At 37.0% G+C, this 18,178-nt stretch overlaps 1 protein-coding gene across 2 annotated transcripts; it reads right to left on the bottom strand.

Moving 5' to 3' along the window:
* Window positions 1-1,465: 1,465 nt before the first annotated feature.
* Window positions 1,466-18,100, bottom strand: FEM1C (fem-1 homolog C). Of its 2 annotated transcripts, none has more exons than XM_026069479.1 (2): window positions 17,232-18,100; window positions 1,466-6,339 (listed from the first exon to the last, which is right to left on the bottom strand). In XM_026069479.1, the coding sequence occupies exons 1-2, from the start codon at window positions 17,773-17,775 to the stop codon at window positions 5,030-5,032; spliced, it is 1,854 nt and encodes a 617-aa protein (XP_025925264.1). In that variant the 5' UTR covers window positions 17,776-18,100; the 3' UTR covers window positions 1,466-5,029. The 2 variants fall into 2 exon arrangements, with proteins under 2 accessions (XP_025925264.1, XP_025925265.1); XM_026069480.1 differs by lacking the exon at window positions 17,232-18,100 and adding an exon at window positions 6,814-7,369.
* Between the last annotated feature and the right edge of the window lie 78 nt (window positions 18,101-18,178).

Below are 18,178 nucleotides of genomic sequence, written 5' to 3'. Positions count from 1 at the left end.
TCTTCAAAGTCTTCCATTCTGAAAATGCCTTCAATAAGGATTTTCCTCATAACCCTCCTCTCACCCCTGGAGTACTCCATTTCTCTATTTTTTTTTTAATTATGCAAGCAATAGGAAAGAGACTTCAAAAGCTTTAACAAGAAAATTAATCTGTGCAACTTTCTTGAAAAAGTGTCTGTTGCTCATTTATTACAAGGTCTTGCTAATTACTTTTGTTTATGCTATAAACAAACACCACTATGTTTTAAACAGAGCTAACAGTGTTACTAACTGCATTTTCTAGAAACTGCAAAGATTGTGTCTCCTCTTTCCTCCGGTTTCCTTACTATTGCCCATTACTAGAATTCAAAGGAGAAATACTGGATCACCATTCCACAGTAAGAAAGAACACTGCTTTGTTTAAGGTGTGATTATTAATAACATCAAAACTAAGCCTAAAGCTTCAGCATTCACACTTAGCAACTCAAACTCATCTGAAAGAGAGGTTTAATCAACCAATATTACAGTGACCCTAAAGAAAACAGATATATAGACTCAGACAAGTGTTCTCCAAAACATATTTTAATGTAATCCGCATTTGGAGCCTAGAGAGAGTAAGAGCAGAGAAATATGCTTGTTATTCCTTTTTTACATTACTGTTAAAGCTAAATTACTTCACGTAAAAAAGAAACTGCAGTATTTCAATACATGAAGCTAGCCCTGCATAGGAAGTCTGTGATAGAATGGAACACAAACACAGTTAGTTAAAACCAAATGAACAATAACTTCTCCCTCTGCCCTCACTGAGGGTTCAGCAGTCACTTTCACACTCTAAGCCAAGAGATCTGAACAGTATAAAACAAACTRTATTTCAGGCTAGTATGTCTCCCTCAACTTCCTCAAAATTACTTGGGAGCATTAAATACCACTTGACTTTATTGTAGTCACAGAAGACGGCAATTAGTGTTAAGTCTTTGTACTCACATTTGCCAATATCTTAGGGTACAGTGGTCCTTCTACTCTGTAGATTTCAAAGCATGAGGAAGCTATTTCAAGAGCAGTCATATCCTGCCGCAATTACCTTGCGGTTGATATAAAACTAAGAGGCACATGTTTTTCCTGTTAAGGATTGCATCCTTTYGTAAGGATTTTGCCATAGCATTCCAATCCTTTTTTTATACAGTGTTTTATAAAAATGAAAGATTTTAATTTCAACCAGTTTCAAAACAGTTGTTAAAAGAGGACTCTTTGAGGATTTAGGAAATACATTAAAATATTTCCTATCCAGGGACCATTGCAGAGTACAATTGGAAAAATAACCACACTGTTGCCTTACATTTCAAAAGATGGCTTTACACTGTGCATTTAACAATCAGAACCTCAGAGACACCACAGACAACTGGAATCTTGTTACTGGAAAGGTCTAAGTGATATAAAAATAGGAATATAATTTTAGAATTTGGTAAGAAGAGCATTTCTTTTTTTCACCAACATACTTTTCATCTTCCTGGCTGAAGTATTTCAGTGGAAGCCCAAGAAGATTAAAGGAAAAAGTGCTTTGAGTTATTATTAAAAAAATAAAAAATAAAAAATCCAACAAGTAGATGTTTCAGTATCCTTGTCTTTAAAAGAGACAAACCCATAAACTGTCTAAGCAATTTTAAAACCTGCTACACCCCTAAAGGGCATACAATTTTTTCCTCAGTGTTCTCAACAATTTTATGGTTGGTAGCTCTGAAACAGTACATTTCATCAGCAAAAAAAGCCCAAAAAGGCAGATAAGAGAAGAACGGAAGAAGAATGAGTTAAAAAATATGACTAAAAGAAAACAGTTCTTTGTGTTCTGAATGCTCTTTAGTTCCTTGTCTTCACCGCAGTTTGTGTTCAGCTGGCAACACTATTGCCTTTAGAGTCATGTTTCACTAACATAATCTCATTCTCATCTCTGAATGAGTAACAAGGCTAAGAATAAAAAAAGTTCTGGTCCAGGAAGTTGATATCTATACTGAAGTGGAGACACCCCTGGTTTGAATTAGGAGCAGAGGAAGGCCAGACTGCTACTACCCGTTAGCACTGGCCACAGCAGCAGCGGCATCTCAGTCAGGTCTCCTGTCCTAACCCTCCCCCCAGTCAGTGAAGCCTTAACTAATCCCTAACACATTATCCAACACAGGCTCTGTACTGATTTCTTTTAAAATGAAGTAACAACTAAACAGGGTATAAACAGGGTAATGTAAACATACAGGGCTACGTGGAAAATGGAATTAAATGCATCAAGTTGTCCATCTAGACACCTTTGAGTATCTGACAAGATCACAAATAGGAGTTCAGCAGATAGCCTCATGACCTTGCAAAATTAAATTCTGAAGGAAGGTGTTATTCTTTAGGATTGACCTATATGGGTAAATATTTAGATAGAACTACATGCAATAAATCAGTACATCCTATTAAATAATTTTGTTTAAAAAAAAGGGGGGAGGGGGCAAAAAAAAGCAGTTATCAGAATAAGCCTTCCCTGTAAGACTTGGTAATTCTCATTAGAATTACATACATTAGAAAGTGATATTCTTTCTCTTTCAGGAAGATTTTTCATTCAAAAATTTGCTAACAATATCAGCACATACTCCCATAATTTTAAATCGTATTTCTGGACTGAAATGTCCAAGTAACTAATTTTAAACAGGATACCGGACAGTTATAAAGATAGAAATTTAAATTACAAACCCTGAAGAGCAGTACAGATTTCAGAGTATAAAATAGTGATCTAAAAGTCCCTTTCTCTATGACCTGTAGAAAGAGGACTTTTTTTTTTTAATGACTTGAAGTATAATGTGGATTATTTCTGCCGTGGTGTGATTTGTTGATTACACCTTCTTACAGAGTAGTAGAGAAGCATATCAAAAATAAGAAATAAAAAAAAAAAAAAAAATCAAACTACTTGTTCTCACAAATGACAACGTGGGTGGCATGTGTTTTAACCATTGCAAATCAGAGAAGTTCAGCCAATTGAAAAGAAATTTACTGCTGCATATTCGCAAGAGAAACTAACAGGATTTCCTCATACTCAGAATTTCATACAAACAACATACGTATGCCATGGGACAAACAGGTGAAAGTTGCTTCAAAATACAGAGTCTGAAAATGGCAATACACAAACAGCACTGCTTTCAACATATCTTTCTTTAAAAGCATCCCAGTATTTTTCCCAAGGATGGATAAGCTAGTTGGCTCCACACTGTTCACTACGAGGAAACCTGAAACAGCCAAGAAGCAAGGAAAAACTATTCTTGTATGCTCTCAAGACCATATTCTTCCTCAACCTCATTCACAAAAGACAAAGTACTCCAACAGCAAATTAAAAAAAAGACCCTCCTAAATCAATGTTTCCTTTATCTAATTCATTTGGCTTTTAAGTATCTCTGTCACTGACAAAAGCCTCGATCAACTTGTTGAATTTCTGGAGCAAGAAGCCCATAGGTACAACTACTGCCCATCACTGAAATGAAACATCAGGTCAGCAACATCCAATATGCTAGACCACTAAACTTGCAGGTAAACTCTATTCTACTCAACAGAAATGAATTTCACTTTAAGACATTTGCAGGGCTAATGTACCATAATAAATTCTACTATTAATCAACAGTAAAGTGCTGAATTATATTAATTACCTGAATCTCACTCTCATTTATGATCTTTGTTTATAGATTTCTTATCAAGTCAAAAGAGCCCTTTCTGTTGTAAAAGCTAAGCTGTTGTGCAAATATTATAAAAATAGGTAACTTTAATCAGGAGCTATATACACAACAGAACTTCTGCTTTTTCTTTAAGTACAGCTGACAGATAGTAGAGATGAAAAAAATCCATGCAAGTATTTATAAAGATATTTAAAATGAAGAAAAAGGGACACGGCTATAGAACTTCCAATACCCTGGCATACAGCCACTCACTACATTATAATTATACTAGATGATGTCTAGATTTGGACTGATAAGCGTCATGCCACCAACATGCTTTAGTTTCTTTTGTAGCTAAAGAAGTTGATTTGTAAATTTAAACTACGGCATACATTTGATCTATTTCTCATTAAAGTGTATCATTAAGTTTGAGGTTAAACTTTGAGCAAACTTCACATCTAGTCACATAACCAGCACAAGCAAGACATGAGTGCAAAGAGGAAGGTGTCAGTTGTACATGATGAGGACTTGTCCCCTAACTGCATGATGCAATAGAATGATTTTCAGATTTAAAGTTCAAGTGGATTACCATGAGAACAAGAGAGAGTTTCTTCTCCCAAATTTAGCACAAATTTCCAGGGGATCAAGAGGAAAGCGACCTCAGTTACAGCGAGAATAAAAAAGTCAAACCCAAGAGAGAGAGCTGGATCAAGAGAGATCAGCTGGAGAGCTGATATGTAGCTCCAAAATTTGTCATGCTATGAAGGCAGCATTCTCAAAAAGAGCTCCAAACAAACTGCAAAACAAAACTGGCATTTAAGTTGAAATTGGCCAACTGCTGCATAGAAATATGCTCACACACAACAGTCATGTTTAAGCCACTGCATAGAGAAGATAAAAGCACTTATGGTAGTTGCAAATGTTAACAAGTCCATACAACTTGTACAGTTTAGCAATGAGTCCATAGAAAAAGAATAGAGTAAAAGTAGAAATGCTCAAGCAAAATCAAAAATGATGACCTTCCAACTGTATAAAATCCACACAACAGTTATAGTAAAAAGACATCAGTGGAAAATATTCAGCTCAGTCCCAAACACCCAACAGGCAAATAAGACCAGAATAGACAAGCCTTTGGCAGACAATTTTAAGAGTCTAAATATGGCATTACATTTCTAAATAATCCACAAAATATATTATATGGCATATTCATATTAAATACTGGGTAATCAGCTCTGTAGATCTGATGCTAACAACGCTTTAGCCAATGACAGCAAGATGGAGCAAGCTAAGGGAACGCTGGTGTATCACAACAGTGCTCGAGAAAAACATTGTCACCAAGTCGTGCTTCAACAACAGTACTCTGAGACTCCACACTATCATCTATGGAGCAAAACAAAGTTCTCCAATTTTTCAGGGATGTGTCCTGTGTAGTATATGTTATGATTCACTATAACACGAGCAGCAAGACACTGCAACGTAGTATGATTTATGGGCTGGATCAAATTTTTTGCTATTTCCTTCTCATCCAGCAAATCACTAGCAGTTTGTTTATGCAAGTTTGTGGCATCAAAGTGTGAACCTGACTTGATAAGAAGATTCATGATGTCTGGATGGTTGTTCAGTGCAGCAATGTGTAAAGGACTGTTGTTATCAGAGTCTCTGACATTTACATCTGCACCACATTCCACCAGTATAGAAGTAACTTGTAGAGAGGGGAATTTACAAACTGGGTAGCGCCCCACGCATGTAGTATTCTTGTCAACAGCAAGGTGAAGTGGACTGAAGTTATTCTTCCCTCTAGGCTGAAGCTTAAGAAACTTGTAAATAGTCTGTTTCTTAAAATGTTCCTGTTCTGAGCTGCAAGGTACTTTTTCCAACAAGCAAATTAAATGCAAAATGATGGAAAGAGCTTTGTTCAGCTGTATTGGGTCTGGAGGACACTGCGTTTGTTTCATAGCCCGTTCTATTTCGAGGACACTTTTGCACAGTATACCCATGAGATCATCAAATGTAACAGTAGTGCCTAGCAGGCCTTTTGCCCTATCCTGCAGCATGAAGGAGAAGAGTTCAGCGAACGACAGTAAACTGCTGGCTGTCATAGGGCTCAGTGGGTCTAGATTGCTCTGCTGCATGTCCAGAGCATATTTCCATAAGTTGATGCATCGCTTGAAGTTTCCAGAGTCTGCATAGACAGCACCTCTGTATCTAATATAGTAGGATGTATCTGGGTGTGAAGGACCAAGAATACGTTCTCTAATTAATAGTGCTTGCATTCTCATCTCATCAGGGTCGGCAATAAGGTTTTCTAGCTCTTCTGAGCTATTCACCTCTTTAGCATAATCATAGGCCATAATTAGTGTTTGTGGCACAGGCTTGCTTAGGATATTAGTCCTATCACTGTATCTCATCTCCATAGCTCGTTTCCAGTATTTCAAAGCACCAAGCAGATCTCTCTTTTTGTCCACAAAAGTTGCTCCTAGAAGTTCTAGAGCATTTATGCGCTCTGTCTTACTGGTCTGTACATGCTGCGTCAGAAAGTCCACAATATTTGTGTGGCCGGTTACACTGGCTGACAGAAGGGGAGTCATTCCATAGCCGTCCTTTTCCATCTTAGCACAATACTTGAGAAGCATCTTCATGATCTCCAAACTTCCAGATTCTGCACAGTCATGTAATGCAGTGTTTCCTAGCAAGAGAAGAAAATCAATTACACGAATCAAAATTAAATTATAGTTCAAACCTCACCACACTAGTAGTTATTTAAAAAAATAACTAAAACAAACACACAAACCCGCACCCCTGTTCTGACATCTTTGGACCATGAAAGGCTTTAAATGGTTAGTTAAAATATTCAAGACCTGATTAAAATATCAACACTGCCAGGCATTTTTACAAATCAAAATGCTTGATGTTATTACCTGAAAGAATTAAAGAGGTTTTAAGGACCCTTTTGTTTCATTATTCAAAACTCGAAACAATTCTTCAGTACATGAACCATTTTGTATCTGCTTTCAAGGATAAAACAGAAACCYAAGCTTGCTGTCTCTAAGTTGTTAGACATTCTCTTCTTTTGTCAAATATTCTTCCTTCCTCCCTACCTCCAGCCATGATTAAAAAAAATAATGAAATCTGTATAAAAATTAAAGCTGTGCTAACTCACCATTGGTTTTATTCGCCTCTACACTGTACCTCTTCTCTCCTTCATCCAAGCCTTTTAAGTGTATCAGGGCAATAATTGTATACAAAGGAAAATACAGTTCATCACAACAGGCCCTCCATCTCAGCTGGGGCTTCAGAGACTGCCATAATATTCTGAGGGAGCTGGTTATTTTATCAAGCCTACGTATACACACAGACACACTTTTCTTAGTGCTGGTATTTGTTAGGTCTTTATCCTGAAGTCCCACTTTAACCCCTCTGTTTGTTCCTCTGGTTAGGACTCCCAAAGCCAAGAGAGGAAAAACAAAAACAAAAGTAAACACCACCTTCAACACACAACATGCAGCCACCTGGTTTTTAAGAGTCTGATCATTTATATTCAGATTATTTCTCATTAGCATGACATTGCACACCCTCTTATTTAAAGGCAATCAGTTTCTAACACTACGTGGGGAAGTTTCTAGCAAGCACTAGTGACACTTGACTGAAGACCATATTTGCAGCAAATTAGAAAGAAGGCATCAGACATCACAATTGAGCACAAAACTTTTATCCATTTAAAGAATAGTAATTATAAATATTAGTTATAAATGTATAAATAATTATATATAAAGTTCAAATATGAGCATTTCATTGGGGGAAAAGAGAAGATGGATAGTGAACAACTCTCCTGCTCCTCTCCCAACATAATAAAGCCTCTTCTGTGGTTGATTGCTTTTAGAATTATACAATTTCAACCTACCTTTTTCTTTATACATACTACAGGTTCAGGCATACCATCTTTTCAGCCTCCCACTACCTCAACATGAAAATAATTAACAGAAAGCCTCTGTAAAAACTTCCCTCCAAATTAAGATTTCTTACATCATTGGCACTATAAATTCCAGTTAACTGGCCATCAGATCATCAGTTTCTGTTACATCGTCAGCAAGTTTCCACATTCTCAAACAAGACTTTCTTTTCCAAGAGTTCTCTGTCCATTCATAGTCATCTGATTTGGCTTTTAGAAGTGAGGAGAGAAAGTTTTAGAAAACTTTCACATTTGCATTTTTGGCAAGCTTCCTGCTGCACCAACAAGACATTGATTTGCAGTGGGCTTTGCTGCTGTGTTTCTAGATCTATACAGAACTAAAGGAGGTTAGGAAACAAAGCAATAATCTTGAAATCTTTGGCTGATGTCTGGGGAAAGTGTGGTTTAGTAGTTGTAGAGCCTACTGATCTAAACAGCTTAGATTTACCTTTGTACTTTTCCTTAATGTATTTTTTGTAAAGGCTCCAGTCTCTAGAATGTGCAGTTCACTCTTCATATTACAGAGCATTTAGCTAGTGAAATTCAAATCAGTCCTTAATTTGTGTCCAAGATCTGTCTTAAAAGCTGACCACTCTACGGAAATAAACTAAAAATAAGGTGCAGGTAAAGGCTTTCCATTAACACATTCTTTCTGCCTAGAATATATTATTCATGCTATCTTAAATAGGCTAGATTTAAATGTAAAATCTTTGAAGTAAGTACATACATAAGAAAAAGAAAGACTGGCACTCATTAAATATATTTCAGAAATAGAAATTTTATTCCTCTCTTTCTCATTTCTTTTTTAATAACCTGAATTAAGTCAATACAATAGTTTTGGTGTCTTCTGGTTTTTGAATATTTGACTTCATAGTGTTCTTATTTTCCTCCCAGTAAGAAGTATGGCGAGGGGCTATGAAGCTGAAGTTTGAAGAAAAACAAAAGCAAAATTGAGAACTATCTATCTGGTGAAACCATGATGACTGTCCTCTAAATTCAATACCTACTTGCGACTAGCAGCACCAGATGCTTTGGATCCACAACACAACCTATCTTTTGAGTTAGCAGATTATCAAATGGTAGCTTGCCTTTATCTTCTGTGCAAGTCACTGGGATGGAACAAGTTTATCCAAGAGTTTGGCAAGTTTTGGTATACAGTAAAAGAACGTACAGACTCAAGGTCTGTTTGGATGAAAATGTTCTAATGGGAACAGAAAATTTTGCCTCTGTTCTCCTGCTTGTATTCCAAACATCCCCTCCCTCCTCACTTTCTTCTGATCTTTCACTTCTCAAAACTTTATATGTAAGTTAATCTGCTGTTTCTTCCTCAAACTTGGTGGTGGACCATCAGAGGAAGAACTGGCAGCACATTTCAAGCCTTCCTCACTGCTCTCCATTCCAGTAGCCGGAAAGACAGTGGTAAGGAGGAACAGTCATTCAAGACAAACAGCATTGCAACTTAAGCGCACCACATACACAAATATACCATACAGAAAATTTAACTGCCACTCTAATCAAATTCCTACCAAAGATGCGCTAAAAGCTATTCACAAAGCCTTATGGCTGAAGTTTAACAGATTTTCACAATTAGAGCAGAAAGGGAGCTACAAACACATTTTGCCCCCTAAACCAACACTTTAAGTGCAAGCTCCAAACATTAAAGAAAGAAAAACAACCTCAGAAAATACTGAAGTTCATTAACACAGTGAACTTCTAAGAACTTGCAAAATGTTCTTTCTTGATATATTTCTGAAGAGCAGCCAATTATTTTGCTATCACTTACCAAAAAGTAAGCAGAGGAAGACACCTCCCCCCACAAAGTAGCACTTGAAATTATCTGTTAGATCAAGACATACAAAACTGAAACCAGGCTTTGCAATGGCAACTCTCAAATACCCTACGCAATCTTTGTTTCTAATGGAGAATGTTAGGTCAGTTACAGGAACTTCAAGTATCAATTGGTCTGGTCACACAACAGGCTCTACTAAGATCAGCAAGTCAGAGCAACAGAGATACTCCAGACTTAGGCGGTTTACAAGTTTGATGAATTTGTCAACTACAGTTCATCAGTTAGAATTCCCTCTGTCCTTATTACACATCACAGATGAGAAAACTCCTGATATTTCAATATTGACAAGTATGAAACTTTTACATTCCCAAGACAGACAAAGGTCAAACCAGACAAAAAACACAAGAGAAACTTGCTAGTAGACGTACACATTGCATAAGCCTTCTTGCTGTGCTAGAGAAAGTCTAGGCAAAACATAACTACAGCTGTCAAGCCAGAACTAAAGACGAGCTGGCTCCTCAGGCTGTCTGTGCTTCTGCACTCAGTGATGAGGGCAAAGCCAGATTCATCTTGGTACAGGCTGAGCCACCAGTTAACGTAGCCAGTTCGGAGTGTATTCAAGTCCATACTCCCTCCCTCACAGCAGAGCTCAGAAACACTGGAATTGGCACCCTCCAAAAGATCTTTCTAATGCCAATCTAGACAAGGCCTGGGATAAAATAAATTCAGAATTACAAGCGTTTTCACCAGTGCATGTCAGAACCCTGCGTTAGCTCTGCAAATTTAACACTCACATTTCAAAGTACCAGTGTACATAGATGAAGTTATATTTGAAGCGTTAGTCAATTCAAAAAAGAATAAAATTCTCAATAAATATTTTAATACAGATCACACTGTGCTCATTAAAATACTAGAGGCATCCTTAGTTGACAGCATTTCATGTTTAAATTAGTCACTGTTYGTATTTCTGTGTTTTCTACCTTCCAGTCAATACTTTCGAGTTATTAAAAAGTCATGACAAAAGCATATTGAAGACAAACAAATCAAAACATACTAGTAACACCAAAGTTCTTACAATCGCCGCACAACTATTAATACACATCTTCCCAGCTTTGACATTAGGATCAATGGTAACTATCCATATTACACACTACATCCATCATCATATGACATTGCCCTTTACACTCTTTCATCATTGGCAGGCATATATGTTATGACACATTAATATCACAAAAATCCACACAAATTAAGCTTAGCCATTGTCCGAGTACATTCAGGTCCAATTCAAGAGTTTGCATGCCCTTAATTTACAATGCAGATATGCAGAACACATGGAAATATTCCTAAAACTCCACAGAATCTCACTGCTTTCTCCAAATGATCTCTTTCTTTGGAAGAAAGTCACATTTTTATTAGTATTATCAGTAGTATTATTATTGTTGACTTAAACAGAGGTCACTGACAGCGTATCAGAAGTAGAATAACTTTTTAGCTACTTATATTGTAGTAGCCCTCAGAGGCCTACTTCAAGCAATGTGTAAGCTAATAAAGGAAGGATGTCACCACTAATTTTTAGTGGCTGCACCTCGCTTCAGTTTAATTGGATGAAACAGCAGCAGGAAGGAAGATTACTAGCTCCCATAGAGAAGAAATGGACATGGGTAGCTAGACAGTTTAGAGCTGCCAATTTAAAATAATAGTAATACAACCCAGTCTTAAGAAATAACAAGACTACCCAGCCATCCACCTATCAATTATCAAGCGTTAAGTTTGAGGAACAACTCGAAAGAGGACATGGCGGTACACTTAGTGTCCAATTCTCCCCTTTAGTCCTTTGAAATCTTACAAAAAAAGGGGGGGGGATGGTATAAGTTGATATCATGGCTTCATGTTTTATTCTTTTGCTACAGACCTACTTTAGAAGTGGTAGTATGAACATTACACAAAGGCTCCATGTATCGCAGAACTAATTCCCTAACTATCCAGTGTTACAAAAAGCACATCTGGGAGGGATTCAAATTTACAATGAGGCCATGCCTTTCTATGTCAGAAGCAAATTATTCCCAGAATAGACTCGTAGCTTGTGGCATGGGAAGGAAAAAAAGCAAAGCAATGACACAAAGTGATTTGGCTTGATTTGCAACCAATATTAACTACATCCACCTCCTAAAATTTATAAAATGCTTGATCAAATTTCTGGATAGTAAAACTTTTTTTAAAATTTTCTATCAGTCTGACTCCATATCCAAAGCCTGTTCCTGAAGAAATACACTCAACTGCTCAACTTTAAATATACAAGAAAAGTGATTTAATTTGGAGGACATGAGCAGTGTGTAAAACTAATCATGCGGATATATTTTTGCAGCCTTGCAGATGAAATTCATCACCTTTGTAAAGTGAAGTTGATCATATAACACTATTTTTTAGCAGAGCACTTGAAGCAAGTTAGTCCTCTAGTAGTATTACTGATTTTTAAAAATGTATTGATACATACATGCAAACACAGACAGTGCATAAGAGTACTGTCTGATGTCTACTTTATGCTTAGCATACATAACCATAAAGAAAAAATAAAGATATGCCTTCCCTTTATAAAGGAATTAAGTAATAACTGCTCCCTTGCTCACAAAAGTACTTAAGGACAACCTGTATTACTAAGATTAATAATACAAAGCAGCAAATGCTGTGAATTGATTAATTTCAGCATGAACTCCTTTTTCAGTTGAAATTCAAGAATTTATTCCTCTTAAACTGTATCTTCCTTTACTATTTACAGACATTCCTACTGATCTCCCATTTCACATAGCATTACACACAAAACATTCACAAAATGCAGTGCACTCCATCACATAATACCATCCAAAAAAGGAAAAAGCAAACCAAACCAAAAAAATAAAATAAAAAAGACAGAACATTTTTAGAGTAAGACCTTTATTCATGGGGGGTGGGAGAGACCTTTGTTTTTCTTCCAAAATGAATTTTGGCAAGCAGACAAGACAAATCTCAGAAGAGAACAAACCTGTCAGACTCCTTGATGTTTACTACTAGGGAAGATTAATTATTTTTAATGTATACTAAACCACACTGATCACAGAGCAAAGAGTATGCATCTGTCTAATCCTCCTATTTCTGGGTCTGCCAAGTCCATAAAAGGCTTTTTCCCTCCCAGCAGGTTCGAGAGCGTTATGCTCTCCAGTCTCCCATGTAAATGATAACACTGAAATAGTAATACCATATCAAGGGCTAGCACTATGTGAATAACCTTGAAAGTACTCAGAGACTGAGATCCATATAGTTCTATACTTCCCAAAACAAGCAAGTAAATTGAACAAGCCTCATCCTCCATATTATTTTGCAAAGCTAATATAATCAAATACTGCACCATAGCTAGCTGTATTTAAGAACAACAAGCCTTTCAATCACCGTGTTATTTTGCATTTTCAAAATACATGATTTCTTCTAACTGTTATGGTAGTATGGAGGATCATAAACAACAAATAAACAAACATTCCTGCGCCGATCTCAAAGATGCACCTAAAGGAATGCCAGCAGCTCTTATGATGTTTTCTAATACTTAGGAGGGGAGAAATTAGTCTTTTGGCTAGCAGATGTGTCTACTAACAATTCAAAGGGAACAGAGGTATTGAAAACCATCAGTAAAATCCAGGAACATCACCTCGATGATAAAGACTGCATTCCAAGCAGCTGAGCAATGGAAAGAGTTACAAGCCGCATTCAGAAAAAAAAAAAATCTGCCTTTCATGTAATTATTTTGGAAGAGAGTTCTTATTCCCTGTGCCATTACATACAATCCATCCTGGCTATCAGAGCTAATGTACTTTATCTACAATTTAACCTCTTAATTCAGAAAGGAAGGGAATGAATCTCCATTACTGCAGCTGCTCTGGCAGAGGAGGGATAAAGCATAATGCAAAGTATCAAAATACTGGTTGCAAATTGTCAAAGCGCAAGATACAAATATTTTTGTCTGGAGTTAAATTACAGGTATAACATTCCTTTAAAATGGTTTGTATGCAAAATATTTTTATGGTGGAAATTAAATGTGTTTTAAATAGAAAATCCAATTCTAACAACACAGTCCCAGGTAGATCATCAGCAGAGCCCAAATCCAATTTCAAGCCCCAAAGACCACTACTATTGGAATTACAAGAGTAAGCATTCTCCCTCCTCCACCTCTCACTGATCAGCCTGCACAGAGAAGCACATCAGCAAAACACTGTGATCAAGAATCCAGAGGTCTATTCTTAATGCTGTACGGGAGCACTATCCCTCAACTACAGATCATCAGCAGGCTTCACAATGCAGCAGAAAAGAAAACTACTTGCAGCCAAAATACGGAATGTTCCTCCTAATCCAAGCACACAGGTAGGAGGATCTGTGTCTCACTCAAGAGCTTACTTGAAGGGCTCTTCCTGCATAAAAAACTCTGTTTCTGCTACTACAAAAATCTATTAGACATTTCATATTGGTGAAAAAATCAAACCTTGTTAGTTTTAATCTGTACCACCTTAAACCAGGAGTAAGGTTTTGGAGAAGCCTGTGAATTAGGAAGACAAGGTTGAATTAACTCATATCGGAAGCATTGCTTTAGCCACTTTTTTGCTTTTCTTAAAAAAAGTCTTTAATTCTACAGATATCTTTGCTATTTTCCACAATTCTAAAAGAGAAAAAGAGACTTCTCTTATCCTGCTTATCACTTTTTTCTTCACACAGTTCATGTGACCTAAAACATTTTAAGAAAATCCTTTGTTTCCATTTCTGTTACCTACGCTCTTCATAAAAGTTTGGAGAAACTGTAAAAGTCAGATCTGTAAAACTGTGGCAAGACCAAGGACAAGCAAATGGTCATATTTTAAATTTAGAACTATTGGCCATCTTTCACAGTATAGCACTGTCATCTATGCCAAACATCTCCACCTCCTTCTTCACTATCATCTCCTGTGATAGCGCTAGATTCATGCTTTACCTCAGAGTAGTCTTCCATCTGAATCAAAGACTCCGAAATCTTCATGAATATCTTAACCATACCCTAGCTATACTTTTGCACTTCCCCAACTCTCCTTCCAAAACCTCTGCATTATGAAGTTTAGTAGTCCAAAACAGTCGTTGGATTATGCCTGTATTTTAGAAGCAGTGTTTCAGAACATGTTTTTTTTTTTTTTTTAACTGCTCTATTATACCCTGCCTCAGTTATCCTGATTTTTAGGTCTCAGTGAACTTACCTGTTTTTTCATCTCAAAATATTTGGATTTTTCCCCGGAACTGTCAACACTTGAAAACATATTTTTACATCTTTCCCAGCTCTAGAATTCTTCCACTTTTTAAACTGTGAATAAAGTCCTGTCTTACAATATGAAAATCTAGTGGAAAAGCGTAAGGAATAGTTCGAGTAATTTTGCCATCCCCTCTTTCCCCAATTTCAAGAATAATATCTGGAAGATAATCTCTAGTGAACTCCCATAACAGCATTTTTCTAAGCATACTTCTAGTAAAGTTAGAGTTCTGTTCTTGTAAGGAGCTTTATAATTTCAAATGCAGCAAAATTTACAGGAAGGGGCCTATCTAAAGAGAGTTTAGATGGAAGGATAGCGACAATTTTTACTATTCAGGAGCAGAGGACTCTKGCGTCCTCTTTATCTCCCTGCTACAAGCGTCTCTGCTTTCTGTCAAGAGAATGTTTGAAACACAACAGGGAGGAGTAAAAACTGAAAGTAAGGCACAGAAAGAGACTCCGAGATGAATTATAAGAGTGCAGTATGAATCCTATTGGAAACATCCATTTTGAAATAGCTAGCAAGCATTCTTGCAAAACAAAGTTCAGAAGGTTAGTTGTTGAGCCTCAGCCATTGCAACACTCATATTAATATTTAAGGCTATCAGTTTTGCTCAGTTCTTCTGCCTTTCCACAGCTGACTTTCAGGGTTTACAGTACTTTCTTTCTCTCCTCCTTAACCTTGTCACTGCTTATTAAATAACTCCAGAGATTAGATTGCTTCATGATGCCAAAAAGAAAAAGTATGCTCATGTCAGAGGGGAGCATTTGCTTCCAAATACAAAAAAGGCAGGCCATACTTGACTGACAGATATATGTACACATATTCGTTTGTACACACTGCAGGTCAAAATAAAAAAAAAGAATTTTAATGAGCTAAAACATATCCAATTCAACTTTTTTTTTTTTAATCACAAATAAGGATCAGTTATTAACTTAGGAACTTCTGCTCATGAGACTAACTTGTGAGTCATACAGAAACTGAAGGAAGTGGAGAGAGGAATGAATTAAGATAATAGAGAAACTGAGATCAGTGAGAAAATCCTCAGGAGTGCACAGCTGTCAGTCATGTAAACAAAGAAAAATAAAATTAATGCATTAGTAAAGTGAATAATAAGGACCAGCAAATTAAAGCCTACTCCACTGACACAAAATGAGAAAAAAAAAATTTAATGACTCTATGCTGTTCATACCTATCATTTAAAGGGATTGGTTTAAAACTGAAAAAAACAATGTATATTTTATACTTAGCTCATTATTTCAAGAACCCAGTCTAGAAACATGACATTTTTATCCTATCACAAGTCCATGATGATTCATAGGCAACCTTAAATCCTTAAAAAGAAAAATTTATTTTGCTCTGCCCACCTCTATGACAAATTTGTAGTTTAGCATTCTTTACATTAACCTCACATATCCGCATGATTTGCTGAAAAAAGGCATATTTAGCTGAACAGCTATTTCAAATACATTACTCCCATATTTGGCACTTAAGTAATCTATGCGCTATGCTTTTTTCCTGTCAAAATATACTTTAAGTATATTTATATTGTTAAAAACACAGTTAGCAAGAAACAGGCATTGGAACTACCACCCTACAAAAAGATTTATTAGCAGATTATTAACACATATAAAAAAGAAGCTGCTGAAACACAATCCTGGCTCAATGAGCTAAAAATTAACCATAATCTGCAATAATCAATATGCTTTTTCGGCCAATATCATTTTCACATGCAAGTTCTAATTGCTAATTTTTATTACATCTCAAACAAGAGGTCCACATAATTATGATCGCTGCAAAAAGAACAGAAGGCTTGACTTTGAACAACAATGTTAGGATAATTGTAAACAGAGGCAAAGAGATGTCCATTGTGATCCACGCACTACTGGAAGTCCTCTGTTGTGATCACAGTCACATGGAGCTTCATTTCTTGAATCCTAATATACATTTTTGTTTAGCAGCATTGAGGAGAAAAAAAAAATTCAAGAGGATTAAAAAATTTGGAGGGAAGGGAGAAGTAAAAATCAAAGTGGTTATGCATATCCAGTGTAGAAAAGAATTCTTCTCCTTTACGCATGTTTCCCTATTCTAGTCTTAGTGGCACAGGCCAGTTTTATGTACAGCACATTTGGTCTGCTAAGAAACAGAATGAAAAGCATCTTAAATTTTATACAATATATGCTCATATATTTGAGCATGTTACTACACATACATGCTACAAATAAGCTTCCTCAGCAAAAGTTGATTAGCTTTCGCACATATATAAATGCCAAGTTTCATATGACTAAATCTTTTTAAGAACTGGAGTTTAAGATTAGAAAGTATCAATATAGAGTGAAAGTATATAACCAGTGTTAACAAATAAGAAAATGAGTATGCTGAAAAAAACCTGTAAAAACATAGCTAAACACACTTAATTTCTTACTGAAAAAAAACATTCACATTATGAGATGAGACGAATATTTTTGGGTGTCAGCCTCCTAAAGGAGGATAATTGAATAACTTCCCTCCTCTTTACTATAAGGAAAATGAAACAATTAACTTACCTTTAACACTTTTTCTGTTAACATCTGCTCCTTTTTCAAGTAAATACTGAGCAATTTCTTTGTGGCCCTTGTAACAGGAGATCATCAAGCACGTATGCCCATGACGGTTTGATACTTCCAAGTCCGCTTTGTGCTCCACGAGGTATTTTACTATTTCCAGGTGACCATCAAAACAGGCAGCTCTAAGCGGCGTTGAATTTGTCAGAGTCGTGTTGTTGACAGATGCACCATGATCTAACAGACACTGAACCACCTTTAAGTGACCAGCAGCTGATGCTGCCCATAATGGTGGGGCTCCCTCGATGGTCTCACCGTCAAAATTCACTGAACCACCAACTTCTATTGAAGCAGAACAATGGTCCAGCAAGTATTCCACCATGTCAAGGTGCCCATAACGAGCTGCCATCAGGAGTGGTGTGGCACCATTGGTTTTTTCTGACATAAGTAAGGCCACCTCTTCTCTTGTTTTGCTTGCCAGTAACTTGGAAAGGAGCCGCAGCTTGCCATCACGAGCTGCATTGAACACTGCTGTCTTTAGATCCATTTAGTCTGTACCTCTCTGTCGCTCAAAGGATGCACACCTGCCTTTTTTGGAGTCACAAACCAAAGCTTACTGGAAACACACAGTCCAAGCAGACTGTCCCCCACTTTTTCTCAGGTCGATTTTATGGAGGCGGGACAACATGGAGACCCTGAACGAGGTCCTGACAAAGCACTGATAAATCTGCAAAAGAAGATAACTCTGAGTGTTTTCGCCTTCTGCTTCTCGAATAGGCAAATACAGCGATACTTTTTTCCACAGCTCCAACAAGGCACTGCCTGTGGCGCACCAGCACCCAGCCGCCTTGCCCGGGCTGTGCAGGGCCCCCCCGCAGGGGAACTGTTGCGCAGGGCCCGGGCCCGGGTCCGACCCAGCCCAGCGCCACCCGCGCCGCGGAGACCCTGGT

The sequence above is a fragment of the Apteryx rowi genome, unplaced genomic scaffold (genome assembly GCF_003343035.1).
Source record: "Apteryx rowi isolate R43461 unplaced genomic scaffold, aptRow1 scaffold_299, whole genome shotgun sequence".
In the NCBI taxonomy this organism is placed as follows: domain Eukaryota; kingdom Metazoa; phylum Chordata; class Aves; order Apterygiformes; family Apterygidae; genus Apteryx; species Apteryx rowi.
Note: the sequence above shows the minus strand (reverse complement) of the source record. Positions and strands in the feature narration are given on the sequence as shown.

Excerpts from the sequence above, each read along its gene's own strand:
- FEM1C (XM_026069479.1), bottom strand. The coding sequence starts at position 17,775 with ATGGATCTAAAGACAGCAGTGTTCAATGCAGCTCGTGATGGCAAGCTG. Across the intron at positions 6,340-17,231 it reads TAACAGAAAAAGTGTTAAAG|GAAACACTGCATTACATGAC; the intron begins GTAAGTTAATTG and ends TTCTCTTGCTAG.